At 40.1% G+C, this 20,517-nt stretch overlaps 1 protein-coding gene across 1 annotated transcript in view; it reads right to left on the reverse strand.

Annotated features, from left to right (window-relative positions):
- Positions 1–20,517, reverse strand: part of LOC132816069 (adenylate cyclase type 1-like) — a 294,971-nt gene that overhangs the window by 68,614 nt on the left and 205,840 nt on the right. The window contains exons 10-14 of the mRNA XM_060825498.1: positions 10,817–10,914; positions 10,640–10,724; positions 7,759–7,848; positions 3,830–4,086; positions 3,142–3,268 (exon numbers count right to left, since the gene is read on the reverse strand). Coding sequence (XP_060681481.1) covers positions 3,142–3,268; positions 3,830–4,086; positions 7,759–7,848; positions 10,640–10,724; positions 10,817–10,914 — 657 coding nt within the window. The remainder of the gene's footprint in view (positions 1–3,141; positions 3,269–3,829; positions 4,087–7,758; positions 7,849–10,639; positions 10,725–10,816; positions 10,915–20,517) is intronic.

Below are 20,517 nucleotides of genomic sequence, written 5' to 3' on the forward strand. Positions count from 1 at the left end.
AATTCCGCAGTTTATATCTACATTTCTCAACTGAGGGTGAATGCTCATCCACTGATCACCTGCAATCATGAGTTCACCATGCAGTCAACTAATTTAGTTACCCACAACTGTTTCAGTTCCACAACACTACTGTATCATCAGACAGCTTTGCTGGGTAAGGCGATTAGGGCCTGGGATGTATTTGACAAGTTGGGAAGGGAATATAGCAAACAGACTGGTGGAGTAGCAGTACTGAGTGCTGACATATGGAAAGACTGATCTAATTGTCAGGCAGATGGCATAACCCAGTAAAGTGCGGATCTCCCTTCAATAGCAATCAACAAAATGGAGCAGAGAACGGGATAGAAACAGGAAATACCTTCAAATATTAATGAGGTTAACCTGCAGACAATTGGATAAAAAGCCACAAAGGAGAGAGTGAGAGAGAGCAAGTCATTGTTCCAAAGCTGAAAACTTCAGAAAAGTCTCTCATGTATCATGTAATGAGGAGAGAATTAGTGCATCTTGTCACCTCTCTCTGTGGAACAGTTCTATGTCACTATAGCTGAATTGGATACATTTCTCAGATCTACTGAGAAGTGAATGGGTTACCTGACAGGTACCTTGCTGGTAGACATCCTAATAGTTACTGTACACATCTTGAGTGTGCTTGAACTGAGGCTGTGGTGGGCTGAGTGCAGTCATCATCTTTACAGCTACAATCAATGCTGCCTAGCACATTGTACTACAATACCTGGCATAGTTACCTTACTGTGATAAACGCAAAATACCATGGGTGCCAAAATCTGAAATAAAAACTGAAAATGCTGGAACATCTGTGTTAACAATTCAAGTCCAAAATGACTCTTCTTTGGAACTCATTTCACCTTAAAATGTTAACTATGTCTTGCTCTCTGTCTCTCTCCACAAATGCTGCCTCTCATGTTGTCTTTTTTCAGTACTTTGCTTTTATTTCAGATGCCTTACTGCTTCTTTGGCAAAGCACATGCTTGCTATGTGAGTTTCTTCAATGACACCATTACAGAATCTGTGCCATTTATAAATTCATTATTTTTACAAATGGGCAGGTGGAGATGGTATCTGTAATGTTTTGCTTCTTCAAAAAATGTATCAATTTTGTTTACTTCGTCCTGAAACTGTACTTATTCCTATGGAAATTAAGTTCAACAGTATCCATAAAAAATACCAAAGCGCTAAAATTCTTTGTTAGATTCAATAGTCAGTGCTCAATTGGTGTAAATAGAGCTAATTAGTCATGTGGATGGTAATGTCAATGCTGGACAGGTTGAGCAGAAGAACTGGCTCTGTGTGGTACTTTTCATGCATTTTCATTGCTTTTAAAATAGCAAGAAATGAAAGCCCAACACTTTTACTGTCAGCAGGGGCAGAAACATCCCTGTGTACACAAAGGTCCTCAAATTCACAGAGACAAGTTCAACAAAATCTAAGAAAGCATCCAGTGCCAAAACTCTGTTGTATCCCATAATCAGTGGCCGAATTTTATTCACTCTTCAGATCTCCAAGGTAATCACTTCTGTTGGTATCAGACACCATTGTCAACACATCTAATGGATACATCTCAGTAAATTATCCACTGGTAGAAAGCTTCCGAGCCAGCAATCACCTACAGGTTGCTGCTCTTACATTTACTTCCTTTCCCTGTATCTGGCTTCACATTTTTGAGGCTGGAAGCTTCAGAAAAATGCAGTGTATCTTCAATCCAGCCATCTCCTTGCTGTCTGCAATCTTTTTGCAGCAGTTACCATTGCATTCCAGCAAATGAAGAGCATAAATTCCTTAAAATCTCTGAGAAAAGCTACTGAGATAAGTGATAAGTGTGTAAGCTAAGTCACAGGCTGCCAGATGAGTGTCGGGATAGGATGGCAGGTTGGTGGTGAAGAGTAGGACAGGAAAGAGACAGACAGTCAGGTCAGGTCGAGAGGAGTTGGGTAGTGAAGGTGAAGGAGGTTTTGGGAGTAGGCCAACTCATGTGGGGGTTGAGCCAGATCAGCATTGGGGGAATGGAGTTTAGGTTATCAGAGTGGGTGTTGGGGAGGTGATGGTCAGATTGGAGTTGTGTCAGTCAAAGCAGGTACATGAGAGTTAGTGGTGAGTCTGGGGTGTTTGTTTTAAGTTGGCCAGGAATCAAGCAAGGTTATCACTCTAACAATTTGTTGATAGCTATTCAAGGAAGAAAGTCCAAACCCTCTGAAGTCTCTGGTTTGATTTCAGAGTTGAACACTTTTTTTTGAAGGTTCCAGATGCTGGGTAATTGGCCATCTGAAGTTGTGAGTGTGGCAGGACTTCTGTGCGGTCCTAAAACAATTCTGTCAGGATACATTACTGCATCAATCGGATATTCTGAATCAAGTTTGCCTTATACACCAAAGCAAACAAAAAAGGGTATAAAAGATTTGAAAACAATACTGAAACCCTTATTTTAAAACTGCATCTTAAATGTATTGTATATAAATTGGGGAATTTGCATACATATAGAAAGTACTTCTTTAAACTGAAACATCAGACATTCAGGATTGGTTCGGTTAATATCACACTCCTCCCTCTTCCAGAAAATTTGAAATCAATGGATTACCCAAAAACATAAATGATAATTCAAATTGTACACACCTAGTTCTAACTTTCACATATCCCAATTAATCTTATGTCAATTCCAATACAAAACTCATCATGTATTCTCTCATTTATCAATTTCATTTCTTTACAAACTTCTCAGATGATAAAAGCTGTGCACACTTCATTGTAATGTGTATATTTTCAGTCCTATTCATTTACTGTTATCAACAAGGCATCACTCTCTCTAGGGATGCTGCACCTTTGACTGACTGCATTGTTCCCGTAAAATTGATGTAATCAAACCAATGTAAAGCCACTCCTGTATGACATACTTCAAAGAAAAAAGTAAAATTGTTGATTTCAGGATAGTAGAAGATGCGTCAAAGCAAGATTAAACAAAATATTATGAAAACTATTAAGCAAGATGTTTTGTTTTTGAACTGACAATTTTCTTATTTTACATTTCCAGCATTTAACATCTACACATTGTAAATAAGTTTAACATTTATGTCCCATGTTGTGTTTGGTTGAATTCAAAAACACACAGCATTTTTAGTAAAAGCTTACCTGCACAGCCCAGAGGTAGTCTAAGCGCAACTTCAGGTCCAATTGTCTGGAGTGAAGTGCAAGTGCACAAGAGAAAAGTAGAATTGCCAAAATAGATTCATATCCTCTTATATAAAATGAGTCACGTCTTTAGAAAAGAAATAAAAACAAGAATACATTCATTAAAACTTTGCAGTAATACCTATTCATTACGAGATATATGTTGTAATGGACACAAGAAATTAATATATTATCAGTTTAGAAAGGTAATTAAGTATCCATGGTTAGAACAAACAAAGTGTCTTTATTTGTTAAATACATAACTCGAAATAGTATGAAAAATAAACAATTTCTTGCACTTACTTTATGAAATATTCTGGAAACTAAACTCAGGGACATTTACAAGTCTATTTTTAAACAAAGCTGATTGACTACATAGAAGAGCTGAGGTGTTTAGTGAAAAAAAAACATGAGTTTTTTTTCTCTTAAAGCTTAACAATGTAATACTTTTACTTATATCAATGCAAGTTAGTATGGACCACCATACAAAAATAAAACTTTTGCCTACATTATTCATAACGTAAACCCGTTACTGCTACAAGCTTAACTTAGCCACACTGATTTTTAATTTATTGACAAATAAATCAGGAAAAACTTAAAAATCATATGCATCTGAACTGATAGTACTGTGAAATAATTAAATACTTACCCCATTGCTCTTCTGTATCCACTAATCTCAAAAACTACTATATACAAAATTGTGACAATGAGGAGTAGAATCATTTTTGGTAATGAAGATATGCGCAGGAATATTGCAAGACTTAGTGTTCCAACAACACAAGCAAGAAAAGCATAGTGGGCTGCATCACAAGGCAATTCAGTCATTGTTTTATTGAGTCCATCAGGGGTAACAATAACAATGGAGCTGCTAGAGTTGGTAGTCCATAGCCAAGGCATGCAGCCAACCTGTGTAAACACAAAGTAAAAAGGATTTATAATCTTTTCATCAAAAGAAACATTATTAGATAATTATTCTACAAGTTTACGATACTTTGAAGCAAAACAATTGAACACTTCTGTACTTCAGAAGACAGTTGCTTCTTAAGTACTTTGCTGAACTTGGCACTCTTACATTCCATTACTCATACAGAAGGGTTGGTTAGCTCAGATAGCTGGAAAGCTGGTTTGCCATGCAGAACAATGCCAACAGCATGGTCAATAAAGACCTCCACCTTCCCACCTCACCCCTCATCTGAGGTGCGTTGACTCTCAGATTAGACTATCACCAGTCATCTCTCTCTAATGAAAGAGCAACTCAACCCCTAATTATTGATATGATGAAAGAATTTTAAAAATGCTGAAATTTTCCTATTTATACTATAAAGGAATAAGGCATAAAGGTGAACAGTTGAAAATTCAACTATCAGTGGATCTGAATAACCTTACAAGAAGTTATTGCAACTGAACATAAATAAAGGCAGTAGAACAGCAATGGCAAGTGTTTCTGGGAGTGCTTCAGGAGACACAGCAGAGATTCATCCCGAGTATTAAAAAAAAGCATGGTACACGGAGGATGAGGCAATCATGGCTGACTAGGGAAGTCAGGGATAGCATAAAAACAAAAGAGAAAGCATATAATGTGGCAAAGGGCAGTGGAATACCAGAGGATTGGAAATCTTACAAGACCAATAGAAGGTAACAACAAAAAAAATAAGGAGGGAGAAGATTAAATATGAAGTTAAGCTAGTCAGTAATATAAAAGACTCTAAGAGTTTCTTTAGATATATAAAGGGCAAAAGAAAGGCAAAAGTGGACATCAAACTATTGGAAAATGACACTGAAGAGATAGTAGTGGGGAACAAGCAAATGGCTGAGGAACTGAATAATTACACTGCATCAGTTTTCACAGTGGAAAACACAAGTAATATCCCAAAAATTCAAGAGAGTGAGGGGGCAGAGCTGAGTATGGGGGTCATCATCAAGGAGAAAGTGCTAGAAAAACTGAATGGCCTGAAGGTGGATAAATCACCTGGACCAGATGGACTACACCCCAGAGTTCCAAGGAAGTTAGCTGAAGAGATAGTAGAGGTGTTAGTGGTGATCTTTCAGTAATCGCTAGAATCAGGGAGGGTCCCAGAGGACTGGAAAATCGCTAATGTGACATCCCTATTTAAAAATGGAGTAAGGAAAAAGATTGGAAATTACAGATGAATTAGCTTAACCTCAATCGTGGGTAAGATCCTGGAATCTATTGTGAAGAATGAGATTTCAGAATACCTGGACGTGTATGGTAAAATAGGGAAAAGTCAGCATGGTTTCATCAAGGGGAGGCCATGTCTGACAAACCTCTAGAATTCTTTGAGGAAGTAATGAATAGTCTAGACTAAGGAGAGCCAACGGATGACATCTACCTGGACTTTAAGAAGGCCTTTGACAAGGTGCCGCACAAGAGGCTACTGAGGAAAACAAGGGCACATGGAGTTAGAGGCAAGGTGCTAGCATGGATAGAGGCCTGGCTGTATGGCAGAAAGCAGTGGGTGGGGATAAAAGGTTCATTCTCAGGATGGCAGCCCGTGACAAATGGTGTTTTGCAAGGCTCAGTGTTGGAACCACAATGTTTCACTTTATTCATTAACAATCTAGATGAAGGAACTGAGAGCATTCCGGCTAGGTCTGCAGATGATACAAAGTTAGGTAGAGGGATAGGTAGCATTGAAGAGGCGGGGAGGTACAGCACGAGAAGTACTGTGTACAGATATTTAAGAATGGATGTAAAAGTGTTGAAACAGTTCCAAGAAAGATTATTAGACTATGCATGGAATGGATGGGTTATTTTAAAAGAAAAGGCTGGACAAGCTTGGCTTATAGCTGATGGAGCTTAGAACGGTAAGAGGTGACTTGTTTGAAAGATATAAAATCCAGAGGAGACTTGGCATGATGGATTAGAAACAATGTTTCCCCTTGTGGAAGAATCAAGAACCAGAGGTCCTTGTTTAAAAACGAAGGGGTATCCATTTAAAATAGAGATTAGGAGATTTTTATTCTAAGAGGATGGTGAATTTTTGGAATGTTCTTCTTTGAGATACAATAAAGCAAAGTCTTTGAATACATTTATGGCTAATGTAGAGATTTTTGATCAGCAAGGGAGTGAAAGGGCATCAATAGTAGCTGGCAATGTGGGGTAATAAAGTCAGCCATGTATTTATTGAATAGTGGAGCAGGCTTGAGCGCCTAAATGGCCTATTCCTGCTTATAATTCCTATGTTTATATGTTTGAGCAAAATCTCCAGATTAATAAACATTAACACTTTTAAAAAAAGACTTTATCTTACTGTTTCAAAGTGCTTCACAAAATGAACTAGTATTTGAAATTTAGCAATATCCCTGCAATGTTCCCCAAATGTGTCTGATAAAGAAGACAAACACATCTGATTGTTTTTTTTTCTGGGTAAGAAATATTAGTCAGGACACTTCCGTTTCTCAAATATTGCACATCTTCAAATATTACCATGACATTTGAAAAGGAGTAGTGCCTTAATATATTGTCTTATCCAAAGGTCACTGCTCCTCTATTGCTATAGCTATTCTTACCCCACAATCTGATGCCGCTTCTTATGTGTCCTATAAAGCTGAAACATTGAGAAATCTTCAAATGGAAGCTCTCCAATAAAGAATAAATATAGCAATCACATGTAAACATCCAAAAGGACAATTGTCGAACATAAAAGTTAATGATACATTTGCACAGTTTTAACTTAAAGTCTGATTAATTATAAAGTTCAGGGTGCTGTATGTCACTCCAACTTATCTGGATTTTGTTGGTCATTTGTTAACCTTGACCAGTGATGGCTGAAGTAATTTCTGAGGTGCTGATTTACAAGTTCTTCTGGATGATATCATGCTGGAGTTTCAAAGGGAAGAGGTCACAAATGCAATTACCAGAGTCTGTAAACCTCTTGGTGCATCACTACAATTCTGCCAGTGAGTGATGGGACCCCAATATTCTGCAGTTCCTGACTCACCATTGTATCTTCATTCTGCTTGCATTACTTACCTGGGGAATTTCAAGTCATTGGCCAATCTTCCAGGATGAACCCTAGGTGTCAGTACTTTTTACAAATATTTAAACATTTGTGCGGTTATGACACCGGAACCTGATTTTGTTATCAGATGACATAGATATGGGGGCAGTTCCTCTATCTTCCTGATGTCCTGACTAATGTTCTTCTCTCACCCTCAACATTCCCACTAAGAATACTAAGTGGCATACAGGGCAGGAATTCTGCAAAATATTCATTTTTGATCTAGTATATGTACCATTCTCCCAGTCTCAGATCCACAAACGTAATTCTGACTAGGAATTAACATTAGGTCCTTTTTGGTTATTAAATCCTTTTGAACAAAGATGAGGGAGATCTATCTGTGGATGATGAAATTGCAACCTAAACACAGTTAATTTTTATAAATCTAAGTATATCCATGCTGGAAATTACCAAGCCAGAGACCTCAAAAGTAAAGTGGCTTAAATTTCAGAACAGGATTTGCATTAATTGCCAAATGCCAATCCCTAATCAGTTTGTGCTGTTTTCACTGTAAAAATGCATTTGATATAATTAAAATAATCTGACATTTGCTTACCACACATCCTTGGGCCACTGAATAGGTTAAGATTACTATGAATACGCAGATAATAGTTCGAATTTGTATTGTCAGGCACCCTGGAAAACACTAAAAAGGTAATTATATTTCAGCAAGTTATACTTGTAATAGAATTCAAATATAATGTTTCTACTTCGGTGATTTGGTTATCATACTTCAGTTGTCATAAATGCAATTTTCCTGCATATTTTAGGGACAAAGTATAGAAAAGCTGTAATCATGATCACTCAGTCCCAGAACAGTCCAGGGAGTACCAGGTGGTACAGAAAATAAGGCCTCAAACATAATGGTTATTATTCTATATCCACATTCTTTGCAAATGTAATTGATTCCCTTTTGAGAACACAATATCACAAAATCACTCATAAAGACAAAGTAAACACAACATTTAATCTTAGAGAGGAAATCCAAGACTTCTTCCCCACTATTATCTAATTTATGAATGAACCTCTCATATTAGAGTTGATCTTTCTCTGCACCTTCTCTGTAGCTGTAACACTATATTTGCATTCTGTTCTATTACTCATGATGTATTTATATAAGGTATGATTTATCTGGTCAGCATGTCAAACAATTTTTTTTAATGTACCTCAGTACATGTGACAATAACATATCAAATCAAATCAAGCCTCCACACTAAAAATGTTACCACTGAAATCAAATGTTATCATTAAGAAATCAGCCTCCAATTAATCTTGGGATGTTATGGACATGAGGAACAAGTCATTTACACATACTGTTATCACTTCACAGCAGAATAGTACATTGTACAATATTACATTGCACAGTATCTGGTATAACACTTTGTTTTAAAAAACACAGTATATGCTCTGTCTCACTATGATCAATATACAACAGCTCCATTAGTGTATATTAATAGGGTACATTTCTAACATAAAGCCAATAAATGTATTGCCCTGACAGGTATAGCTGTGTTGAAATAATTCACCGAATTCAATACCACAAATAGACATAAGTATCTTAGCCCTATCCCCACAAATAAATCTTGACCAACTAAACTTGTGGTGGAGGATTGGAAACATTGGCACAGCTGCTTCTAAAGGATTCTTTCACTTAAACAGGAAGTATACAGTTTTTGGTGAAGATTGATTTACACATAAAAGAATATTGGTTGGTAACTGCAGGAACAGTTATTTACATAGGCTACATTTGGGAAGTGATTGAGGCATTGGGATCCTTCCTAATAGAATATCTTTGAAGCAGGCATGACTTAGAAACAGGAGTGACAGCAATGCGTATGCACACAGTATTGTTAGTGTGATAAAATGTCCCAAGGTGCTTGAGAGATGCATATAAAACAAAATCTGACATTGACTTATGTAAAGAGATATTATGTGGATAACCAAAAATGTGGTCAAAGAGGTGTGTTTTAAGGAATAGGAGAAAGTGAGGACTGCCGGTGCTGGAGATCAGAGTCGAGAGTGTGGTGCTGGAAAGACATAGCAGGTCAGGCAGCATGTGAGGAGCAGGAGAATCAATGTTTTGGGCATAAGCCCTTCATCAGGAATGAGGTTTGTGGTTTGGGGGCCTGATAGATAAATGGGAGGGGAGGTCAGGCTGGCAGGAAGGTAGCTGACAATGCAATAGGTAGGTGAAGATGGAGGAGAAGGTGATATGATGGAGAGGAGGGCAGAGCGGATAGATAGGAAAGATGATGGACAGGTCAAGAGGGCAGTGCCGAGTTGGAGGCTTGGGACAGTGATAATGTGGGAGGGGGGGAAAATGAGGTAACTGGTAAAATGCACATTAATCTGGTTTGGTTGCAGGGTCCCAAGGTGGAAGTTGAGGCATTCTTCCTCCAGGTGTTCGGTGTTTAGGGTTTGGCGATGGAGGAGGTCCAGGACCTGCATGTCCTTGGTGGGGTGGAAAGGAGAGTTGAAGTGTTCAGCCATGGGGTGGTGGGGTTGGTTGGTGCGGTGTCCCAGAGCTGTTCTCTGAAATGATCCGCAAGTTGGCATCCTGTCACCCCTGATGGAGAGGAGACCACATTAGGTGCAACAGATATAGTAGATGACATTGGTGGAGGTAGAGGTAGGTTTCTTTTGGATGTGGAAGGATCCTTTGGGGCTTTGGATGGAGGCAGGTGGGAGGGGGTGGGGTGGGGAGAGGGAGAGGTGTGACCATAGGTTTCAAACTTCTTGCAGAGGCAGGGGAACATGCCAAGAGTGGGGTGAGGGCTGGTGGGGGTGCATGTGTCTGTCAAGGGAGTCGCGGAGAGAATGGTCTCTCCGGGGTGGGGAGGGAAATATATCTCTAATGGTGGGGCTTGTTTGTGGGTAGTGGAAATGGCAGATGACAATGTATGCATTGTCACAAAGAATCATAGAATCCCTACAGTATGAAAACAGGCCCATCAACCCAACAAGCCCACAGCGGGCCTTCGAAGAGTAACCCACCCAGATGCATTCCCCTACCCTATATTTATCTCTGGCTAATGCACCTAACCCACATACCCCTGAACACTATGGGCAATTTAGTATGGTCAATTCACCTAACCTGCACATCTTTGGACTGTGGGAGGAAACCGGAGCACCCAGAGGAAACCCACGTAGACATGGAGAGAATGTGTAAACTCCACACAGACAGTCACCCAAGGCTGGAATTGAACCCAGGTCTCTGGCACTGTGAGGCAGCAGTGGTGACCACCTAGCCACCGTGTCTCCCTGGACAGAAAGGATTCTTAATTCAATTGCAAGAGTATCCCAAGTTCTTTCGAATTTGAAGCACTCTCTTCATAAGTTATGAAGAAACATTGTAGATCAATTTGGGAACTAATACCAGAAAACATGTTACATGGATCATTTAATTCTTAAGACTTGTAAAGTAAAACCTAGTTTACCTGCACTCGAGTGACATGGAGATACATAATACAAGCAACCAGGAAACAAATGCAGAATACTAAGAGGACAAGGACCACCGTGCTCCTAAATGAAAAATAGGAAACAAGTTTGTACTTGTGAATAAATAGCAGGTTCGAAAGGGCAGTTATATTAAAGAAAACATAAATATTACTTACTGTGGTATTATGAGAAGATACAGAAGACCAAATAAGGCAGCAAGTATCAATGAGAGAATGACTGCACTGGTAAAATATTCATCATGAAGTTGATGATACTGTGAGTGGAAGGTGAAAGAAAATCTTAATTATGACTAGAAAGAAATCACTATGCATCCACCCTAGTGTATTTAGGGTTTAGACAAATAAAAACAGCAAAATGTTTATTTAGAAACTGAATGCACTTAATCAAAAAATTATTTCAAACTAAGACACAAGTATGGTTTTTCTTCTGACTGAGATTATGAATATTGTTTACATATTGGCTTAGATTTTGGTGTCAACGACAAGTGAATGTTTGCCATCCCTATTGTATTTTCATTTGCTCAATGATTTCCTATATTCTATAATTTCTAGGCATGAAAGAACTGAAACAGCAAGGATAATTGGAATCTGTGTGAGAAGAGCAAGCAACAATGTAAGTCATTTGAAGACTCCTCAGTGAATTACAAATGCATACCATTAAATGTGCACTTATATCCCCAATGCCATGGGAACTATGAGTGCCATTATGGTGCCAAAATGAAAAGTGTGTGATGTGTACACACTTTCAATGCAGTCAGCACATTTGGGAAGAGTAGTACTGGAATATGTGTACTAATGGTTTGGAGTATATGCTGAAAACATACAAAGATGTTTGATCAAGATATCATGATTTAATACCAGTTTTGCCATTTCAAACCCACTGTTACATTTTCAGATCTAATCTCATATCCATAAACATGTGTTCTGCAGTAAGATGAACTACAATAACCACTTGCATCAGACTCTGATTCAGAGTGAGGAGAAGAACTCTTTGCAGGAAGCCTTATCCACCTTTTCTTTGTGCATTTATCTCCCGAGTTCAGCAGCAGTGTGTTTCATCTGCTCTCTGTGGAGAAGATGCTTACAGAACACTATCAATTTTGGCAACCAGACCTTCAACTGTAGAACAGGGTGAGGTTGGCAATGCTAGTGACAGGGTCAGAAACGTAATGTCTCCCAGATCCATTGCTGATCAAAGAGATGACAGACACTCCTTACGTGAGGTGAGAGGACATTGTTTACGCTCTGTATAGTGTGTATATAGCTTTTCCAGGATTACTACCCAGGTAACTGCAAGCCACGACATCAGGCTGGGAAATGCCTGCTATCCTGGTAGCAATCCTGTTATTTGAATTCTGTGTCCGTTTGCCATTCCCTCAAACTTTCAGCTCCCACTTTAAACAAGAGAATGACTGCTGCACAACAAGGGTAATCAGTTTTGTACCTACCTCAAGACTCAGGATCTCATGACCAAACCATAAATATCTAGCATGTACACAGTGAGAGCCCTGAGGCCAGGAGTCAGATCATCGAGCAGATCAAGGTGGTGACGCAACACCCAGTTCACTGCTCTGGAGGAGTTGCATTTCTTGTGTTATTTGTAAGTAACACAGATTAAGTAGCATGGATTCAATTCACTTGAAAATATCATGCATGTTAATTGAACAGTTCAGATGACAATTTGCAGTTACTCTTGCGAGCATACTGTTGCTGGACTGGTGTGTCTGCTGAGTGAGTGCCACAATGTCATGTGTATTTAAATGCTCAGTCTCCCATTGGGTTTACAGAATAATGAAGCTTGTACTACAATAAAAGGAACTCAAATAGCAACATCTTCATTTCTATGTTTCAGCTATACATGTGTGAACAGTGGAATTTTCCGTCCAATTTACTCAATAATATTGACCGTATCATTATTTTTGCCTCAAACTCTGGGCCACAGATGCAGAATAGTGAATAGTTTGTACAAATTAAAACATTAGATCACACTATTTGAACTAGCCACCGTTAATGAGACATTTATGGTCTTAAATGCTGTATTTTACCATTAAAGAGGAAAAAGATAAAATGTTAAACTTTTGGCAAAATTCAAGACACTTAGTACAGAATGAAGAGCTAAAAAGAAAACACAAACTCCCACAAAATATTGGACAGTTCACAGCAATCATTTTTTTTTCAAGAAAGCAAACAACTTAGGCCATTGCTTCTGTGATATATGTCATATCTGGATAGGCACTGGTCTATTCAGAACGTGGACAGAGTGAAACTTATGTACGCTGATAATAGGTTGAGCTAGAGCAATGCTGTAATATGTGCATGTTAAAATCAATGAGTTCAGATTTCCTGGACTTGAACTAGCTATGCCATTAGTTATTGAAGGGAATATTAAATGGTCCATCTAAATGCAAACTCTGACAAACCAGTGAATTCGAGTAATGAACCAGTATCTACTTAATAAAAAAAAATCTCAGACTGGAAGTGCAAAATAATTTAGGAACATTATGATCTTTAAAAATGCTATCTTTGTCACCTTTGATTGAGTTACTGCCTTACAATATATTAACAACCTTCCATGATTCTTTATGGCTACAGATTTTGCAACATAAGTATTTGGTTTTGTTAGTTTCTGGCATTATCATTTTGTTATTCTACTGCAGTAAAAGTGCTTTGGTGTTCAGTAAACATTATTTTTCTCTAAACAGACAAAAAAACACACACAGGAGGAACCTCAATTATCCAAATTTTGGATTATCTGAAGAAGATCTCAAGGTCCCGATAGACACATTACATCAAAGAGGTATTTTGTTTACAATGATTAAAAGTGAACTCAGCTTACCGAAAGGCTGCCAAGAACAGTCCTGGACATCGATGGGTACCCAGGCACTGTGTCTTAATGACTGACCACCCGCACCCCCCCTCTCTCCCCCCACACTTTCCCTGGAGTTCTACTTGGGGGGGCGGGGGGTTTACCCTGAACCACCCCCCTTCCACAGATAATCTCTCCAACATTGTCCTGTACACTTTTGAGACTCACCCCCCCAAAGGCAGCAGCAGTCTTATTGTTGGTGTCCAGCCGCACCCCCCGCCCTCCCCCAGCAGTGCACTGGGGGCAGGGCAGCCTGGTCAGACTAGGGACAGGGGTGTGGACAGCAGTCAGACGAGTGGCGGCGGTGTTGAATGGGGTTGGTGGGCGGACAAGGGGGTGAGGGTGGGGGCTGGACAGGGGGGTTGGTGGGGAGCAGACGGGGGGGACAGTGTTGAACAGGGTTTGGGGGTGGCAGTGTTGGATAGGGGATGGGGGCGGGTGTGCTGCTGCCTAATTTCCTGAGCGGGGAGCAGACATAACAGAAAACTCCGAGCCCCAGAGGAAAGGCATTGAACCAATTAACTGAATAATCAATTATCTGAACAAAATAGTGCCCGCCCATCTCTTATGGATAATTGAGGTTCCTTTGTATTCCATTGTCTGATAACATCTTATTGTATTGTATTATACAATCTCATAAAAGCCTGTCCTTATGTCAAATGGAAGCAGCAGACAGAAAATAAATGGTGTCAAGGCTTTGCAGTGGAAATTAGTGGAAAATCATTTTGATTTTCATTCCATTAACAAAATAAGCAGTAATACATACTTCATGAATGGTAATGACATTCTGAAGAATTAAGTTTACAAAATTCTCATGAATCAACACTGAACATGTCCAACCTGTGCCAAAAAGCATTTTAAAAAGCCAATCAAGTGTTGGACAGCATAACCAAAAACAGAACAAGTTAACAGAACAGGTTATCTAACTGTGTAATTCACTGTTCAAACCAGATGTACAGTACTATTCAAGTCACTAAGCCACAAGCAATATATATATAGGTTTGGCGGTGGTGCAGAAATGTAGTATAAAACAGATCCATCATGTCATATGTCCTCATTATCAAGAAAACTCACATAACATGGGCTTTTCATAATGGGACATCTAAGAGATGAACTTACGGAAGTATATGATAGTTAAAAGTTTGGGAAAGGCAACTCAGGAACACTGAATTAAAATGTGGCAGGACAAGATGGCCTCGGTTCAAATCACTAAAAGGAAGGTTTCGAGCTTTTATCAGAAAAATATCCCTTTCAAACAAACAGTGGAGAGGTTGATTAGTGGGACAAGTACACATTAGCATTTATAATAATGCGAGGTGGCCTTACTGAAACAGACAAGATTCTTAGGGATGTTGGCAGGGTAAATGTGGAGATGTTGTTTCTCCTCATGAAATAATCTTGGACCAGCGAGACCTTCTCAGAATAAAAGGTCATCCACTTAAGAAAGAAATGAGGAATTTCTTCTATCTGAAGGTAGCACATCTGTGGAATTGTCTCCTGGAGAGGGCTGTAGAGGTGGGGTCATTACGGATATTCAAGGATGAAAGAGACAAAACTTTAATCAGTAAAATAATTGAGGATTAACTGGGAAAAAAGGGAAAATGATTGTATGGGTTATCAGTTAAGCCAAGATCCCTTTGAATGATGGAGCAGACTAATGTGCTACTTCTGCTGTTAATATTTTATAGTCCTATGGACCAACAGATATGTCGTTGAATTATTTACCAAGCACCTAGATTATGCAATGGGAAACCTCAGGGCCAAATGATCTTCACCTTCTTTAACTAACCTGCAGACATATTTAAGCTAAACGTCCAGGCAGTAAACATACAGATGAGCTAGGTTGTAGAGCACTGATAAAAGTCAATCATCAAAATCAGGCTCATTAATAGATTTACTTCCTCTCTGTTTGCTATGTAAAGGAAAGTCTGGTTTGAGAAAGAGCTTGTAGAAATCACAAACCACATCTGTATACTTACAATTTTGTACAAATAGTAAATGGGAGAAATAACCCCTGCGTTTCTTAACCAATTGAGCAGCAATATATCAGCCAAAGTTCCCATAGCTTATTAGATTAGATTAGATTCCCTACAGTGTGGAAACAGGCTCTTCAGCCCAACCAGTCCACACTGACCCTGTAAAGAATAACCCACCCAGACCCATTTCCCTCTGACTAATGCACCCAGACTAATTTCCCTCTGCACCTAACACTATGGGCAATTTAGCATGACCAATTCACCTAATTTGCACATCTTTGGACTATTATTACTATGCAATGAATCCTGCTGAATGTTCATGCGTGGATTTTACAAAATTAAAAAATACGAACAAAGTTGCAAGGCAGAGAAAGACTCAATTCTCCACTTCCCAACCACCATTCCTCATCATTTCACCCCAACTTTTCATCACCATGTCTTTTCCTTAAAGGAGCAAAAAAGAAAATCCAGAGCCAATAAGGGGACTGAATATTTTGGAATATTCCATTGTGGGCGGCACGGTGGCACAGTGGTTAGCACTGCTGCCTCACAGCGTTTGAGACCCGGGTTCAATTCCCGACTCAGGCGACTGACTGTGTGGAGTTTGCACGTTCTCCCCGTGTCTGCGTGGGTTTCCTCCGGGTGCTCCGGTTTCCTCCCACAGTCCAAAGATGTGCGGGTCAGGTGAATTGGCCATGCTAAATTGCCCATAGTAAGGGGTAAATGTGGGGTATGGGTGGGTTGCGCTTCGGTGGGTCGGTGTGGACTTGTTGGGCCGAAGGGCCTGTTTCCACACTGTAAGTAATCTAATCTAATCTAACATTTGCATGAAACCCTTTGTGATCACAGTTGTGGTTTATGTGCAAACAAAAAACTAATTTATTTAGTCTTTATTTTAACCACAAGACATTTCCCACACAGAAATCAATCTGTTCAAGCAATTAAATTACCCAATTAAGCAAAATGGTTTGAAATGTGTTTGAAATTTGAAACACAACAAATGTGTTTTTGATTAAAATGTCATACGGTATTCTTACATGTTACTGCAGAGAATCAGAAATTCAATCAGACAACCCTCTGGATAACGTGTGAGCAGAAAAGCAATGCCAATATAGTTGTGATTTCCATATCGCCTTTAACTTACTTTGACGGGGTTTCTACATTCTGCTTCACCAAAGATTGCAGCAGGTAATTCCGCAACTTGGGAACTAATTACAGAGATTTTTTCCTTCTTGTCTTGCAGGCACGGACGTAACTGAGTTATAGTATTTCACCATTTTCCTACATGAATCTAGACAGCTAGTTTTACCAGAAGACGTTTTACAATCAAGTAATGGGTTCAACAGCAACTCACGTGCACTTTCAATTTAGGTAAAAGGATAGCAATCAGTACTGACAGATGTCTCCTCCACCCTCACCAAGAGATTTTGAGAAGTGATATCAGGTAGGGGGTTGGCATGAGTGGGGGAATGTTACACAGATGACTATATAAGTAAAAGGTTAGTTCAGGAAATGTTTCATTTGGGAAGCTGTTACAACCCACTCACATCTTCATTTTTGCTGCAAGTTGTGCACCCCTTCGGGATGAGTGGGTTGTCAATCGAGGGGATGTTAATCGTTCAATAACAGCAATTGTGATGTGAATTTATGATGTAATATTTGGTTCATGGCTGTTCTGGAACTCATCAGTAAAAGCCAAATGAGAGCATTGCAATAAATGAGGGGGCTGAAGTCTTACCAATGAGCACTCAACTGCTTTCTTACCTGCTTTTCTAAAACAGCTTTTCACAATATCTGTGATGACAAGGTACACAGTTTGGTGATTCAGATCCCTAGGCAGGAGTGGGTACTGCAGATGCTGGAGATTAGAGTGGTGCTGGAAAAGCACAGCAGGTCAGGCAGCATCCGAGGAGCAGGAAAATCGACATTTCAGGCAAAAGCTCTTTCCTGATGAAGGGCTTTTGCCCGAAACATCGATTTTCTGTTTCTCAGATGCTCAGACCCCTACCCTAGTGCTGAAATTCTCTTAGCTGAAGTCTTCTTCACATTTGGGTTCATGAGGACCATGGCCAAAGACTTAAGTGTACAGTTCATGGATAAAATTGACCCTTCAGATGACAAGGTAATATTTGGAATACTTATTGGGGTGCAGTGCAGGGAAATGGATGAATGCATGTGAAATGGAAGTGGTTTGAATGAAGTTCCAGTTACCATGTCCACATTCACCGTTATGTTCTCTCAGTCACATCCATAATTTCCTGTCAACAATGTCTGTAGAACTTCTTTGCAGATTATTAGTGAAACAAGTCCACAGAGGGCCATATTCTGCCACCGAGTCACCCTTTATTTACATGTGGAGGGTCCTTGACATTGATCCAGCTCCCTCAGAGTCGGCTGTCAAGAGTGAACAGAACTTCTGACACTTCTGTTTATCTCTGTCAGCCAGGGCTCCTTGATTGGACCAGATTAACAGCCCCAATTAGGGTACTTCTATTCTAAGAGGTCCACCTGGCTAACATCGTTTCAACCACTTCAATTAGGTTCATGAAATATCAAACTTTGGATATTACTCATTCTACTTAAGGTGACATTAATTGTTCATGGGTAAATGGAAGACATCTACATGCACACACATGATTGCTTTCTTTTATTCTCAATAAAAGACTTTGGAGATGACTTCATCACAAAGTCTATGTTACCATGTCATCCATGCTTAAGATAGACTCACCCAATCTCTCAACGAGCAAGTAATTCAGACTCACTTTGAATCTGTGTGATCAATGGGGATTAGATACAGCTTAGCAGAACGTGGATAAGGCTGTAGCCTCCAATGTAAACTGTGTCCCTGACTTCACAATTAGTCTTGCTCAGATATGAATTGAGAGTCACCAGGTGAAAATCTAATAAATTGCCAATATTCACCCAAGAAATTACAAAGCGCACCGTCACAAAACCCAAACAAATCATTTGATCGTGCACCTTCAGAAGAGAGTCAACTCATTGGACTTGTTATTTTCATCATGGAAAACTTGATTCACCTCTTGCATGATGCCCCCACTGAGACAAAAGACATGTGAATGCATTAACACAGAAGGAGAGCAACAAAGACCTATTTGTGGGCCTGCGGTGTAACAGCAGTGCGTCTGACTCCAGTCAAGTAGGTTGCGTGGTCAAATCACATCAGGCTCCCTCAAGCTCAATTTCTTCTCCTTGAAAGTGGAGTCGCAGGTAGATAGGATAGTGAAGAAGGCATTTGGTATGCTTTTCTTTATTGGTCAGAGTATTGAGTACAAGAGTTGGGAGGTCATGTTGTGGCTTTACAGGACATTGGTTAGGCCACTGTTGGACTATTGTGTGCAAATCTGGTTTCCTTCCTATCGGAAAGATGTTGAGAAACTTGAAAGGGTTCAGAAAAGATTTATAAGGATGTTGCCAGGGTTGGAGGATCTGAGCTACAGGGACAGGCTGAATAGGCTGGGGCTGTTTTCCGTGGAGCGTCGGAGGCTGAGGGGTGACCTTATAGAGGTTTACAAAATTATGAGGGGCATGGATAGGATAAATAGACAAAGTATTTTCCCTGGCGTCGTGGAGTCCAGAACTAGAGGGCATAGGTTTAGGGTGAGAGAGGAAATATATGAGAGACCTAAGGGGTAACTTTTTCACGCAGAGGGTGGTACGTGTATGGAATGAGCTGCCAGAGGATGTGGTGGAGGCTGGTACAATTGCAACATTTAAGAGGCATTTGAATTGGTATATGAATAGGAAGGGTTTGGAGGGATATGGGCCGGGTGCTGGCAGATAGGACCAGATTATCTGGTCGGCACGGAAGGGTTGGACCGAAGGGTCTGTTTCCAGGCTGTACATCTCTATGACTGGATTGGTTGGAACTATTTTCACTGGAGTTCAGAAGAATGAGGGGAGTAGTTGCATAGAAACCTATAAATGTTTAACAGGATCAGACAGGGATAATACAAGAAGGATGTTTCTAATAACCACCAAGTCCAGACCTGGGGTCACAGTCTAATGATAAGCGGTTAGACCATTTAGGAAAGAAAGTGGAAGAAATTTCTTCACCCAGAGCTTGTGAATCCTCTGCCACAGAAAGTAGTTGAGGCCAAATCATTGTACATTATGGTGTTCATCCAAGGACAGCTGACATTTTTTGAGCGTGGCTAGAAGGGACAGGTATGACCATACACAAAGGTAAGTGTGGGCGGCACGGTGGCACAGTGGTTAGCACTGCTGCCTCACAGCGCCAGAGGGTTCAATTCCCGACTCAGGCGACTGACTGTGTGGAGTTTGCACGTTCTCCCCGTGTCTGCGTGGGTTTCCTCCGGGTGCTCCGGTTTCCTCCCACAGTCCAAAGATGTGTGGGTCAGGTGAATTGGCCATACTAGATTGCCCGTAGTGTTAAGTAATGGGTAAATGTAGGGGTATGGGTGGGTTGCGCTTCGGCGGGTTGGTGTGGACTTGTTGGGCCGAAGGGCCTGTTTCCACACTGTAAGTAATCTAATCTAAAGTGGGACTGACAGTGGTGGATGAATGGATGGGGATACAAAAGTTGCACTGACAATGTACGATAAATCGGCACGAGGAAGAAAACACCATGAGGAGATGGGGAGATACAAGGGGGTAGCTGAATATGGCAAAGTATTACCTTTCCTGCCTTGTTTATGTTAACAAATTGCTTCTTGTACTGAATCAAGGAAGGTGGTGCCGTGCTCCTGCTGCTGACCTCTGGACTAACTCAAGCAAGGCTGCCTTTGAGCTAACTGCAAGATTCTCCCTCATGTCATTAGGGAAGATTATCTCTCTTCAGGCATCCTTCAGTTTCCAGGAACCTGGGAGTGCATCCAGCACAGAGTAAATGAAGCAGAGTGCAGCCTTTGCCTGTATTGGCTTCATAGCAGCAGGCTGGTGTCTCCTCATCCTAACTCTAACAACTTGGATATTTTTGCTGCTTCTTTAACCAGAAACAAAATACATATCATGATCATGCCTACTGACGTTAATTA

Source organism: Hemiscyllium ocellatum, chromosome 5, assembly GCF_020745735.1.
Source record: "Hemiscyllium ocellatum isolate sHemOce1 chromosome 5, sHemOce1.pat.X.cur, whole genome shotgun sequence".
Lineage (NCBI taxonomy): Eukaryota > Metazoa > Chordata > Chondrichthyes > Orectolobiformes > Hemiscylliidae > Hemiscyllium > Hemiscyllium ocellatum.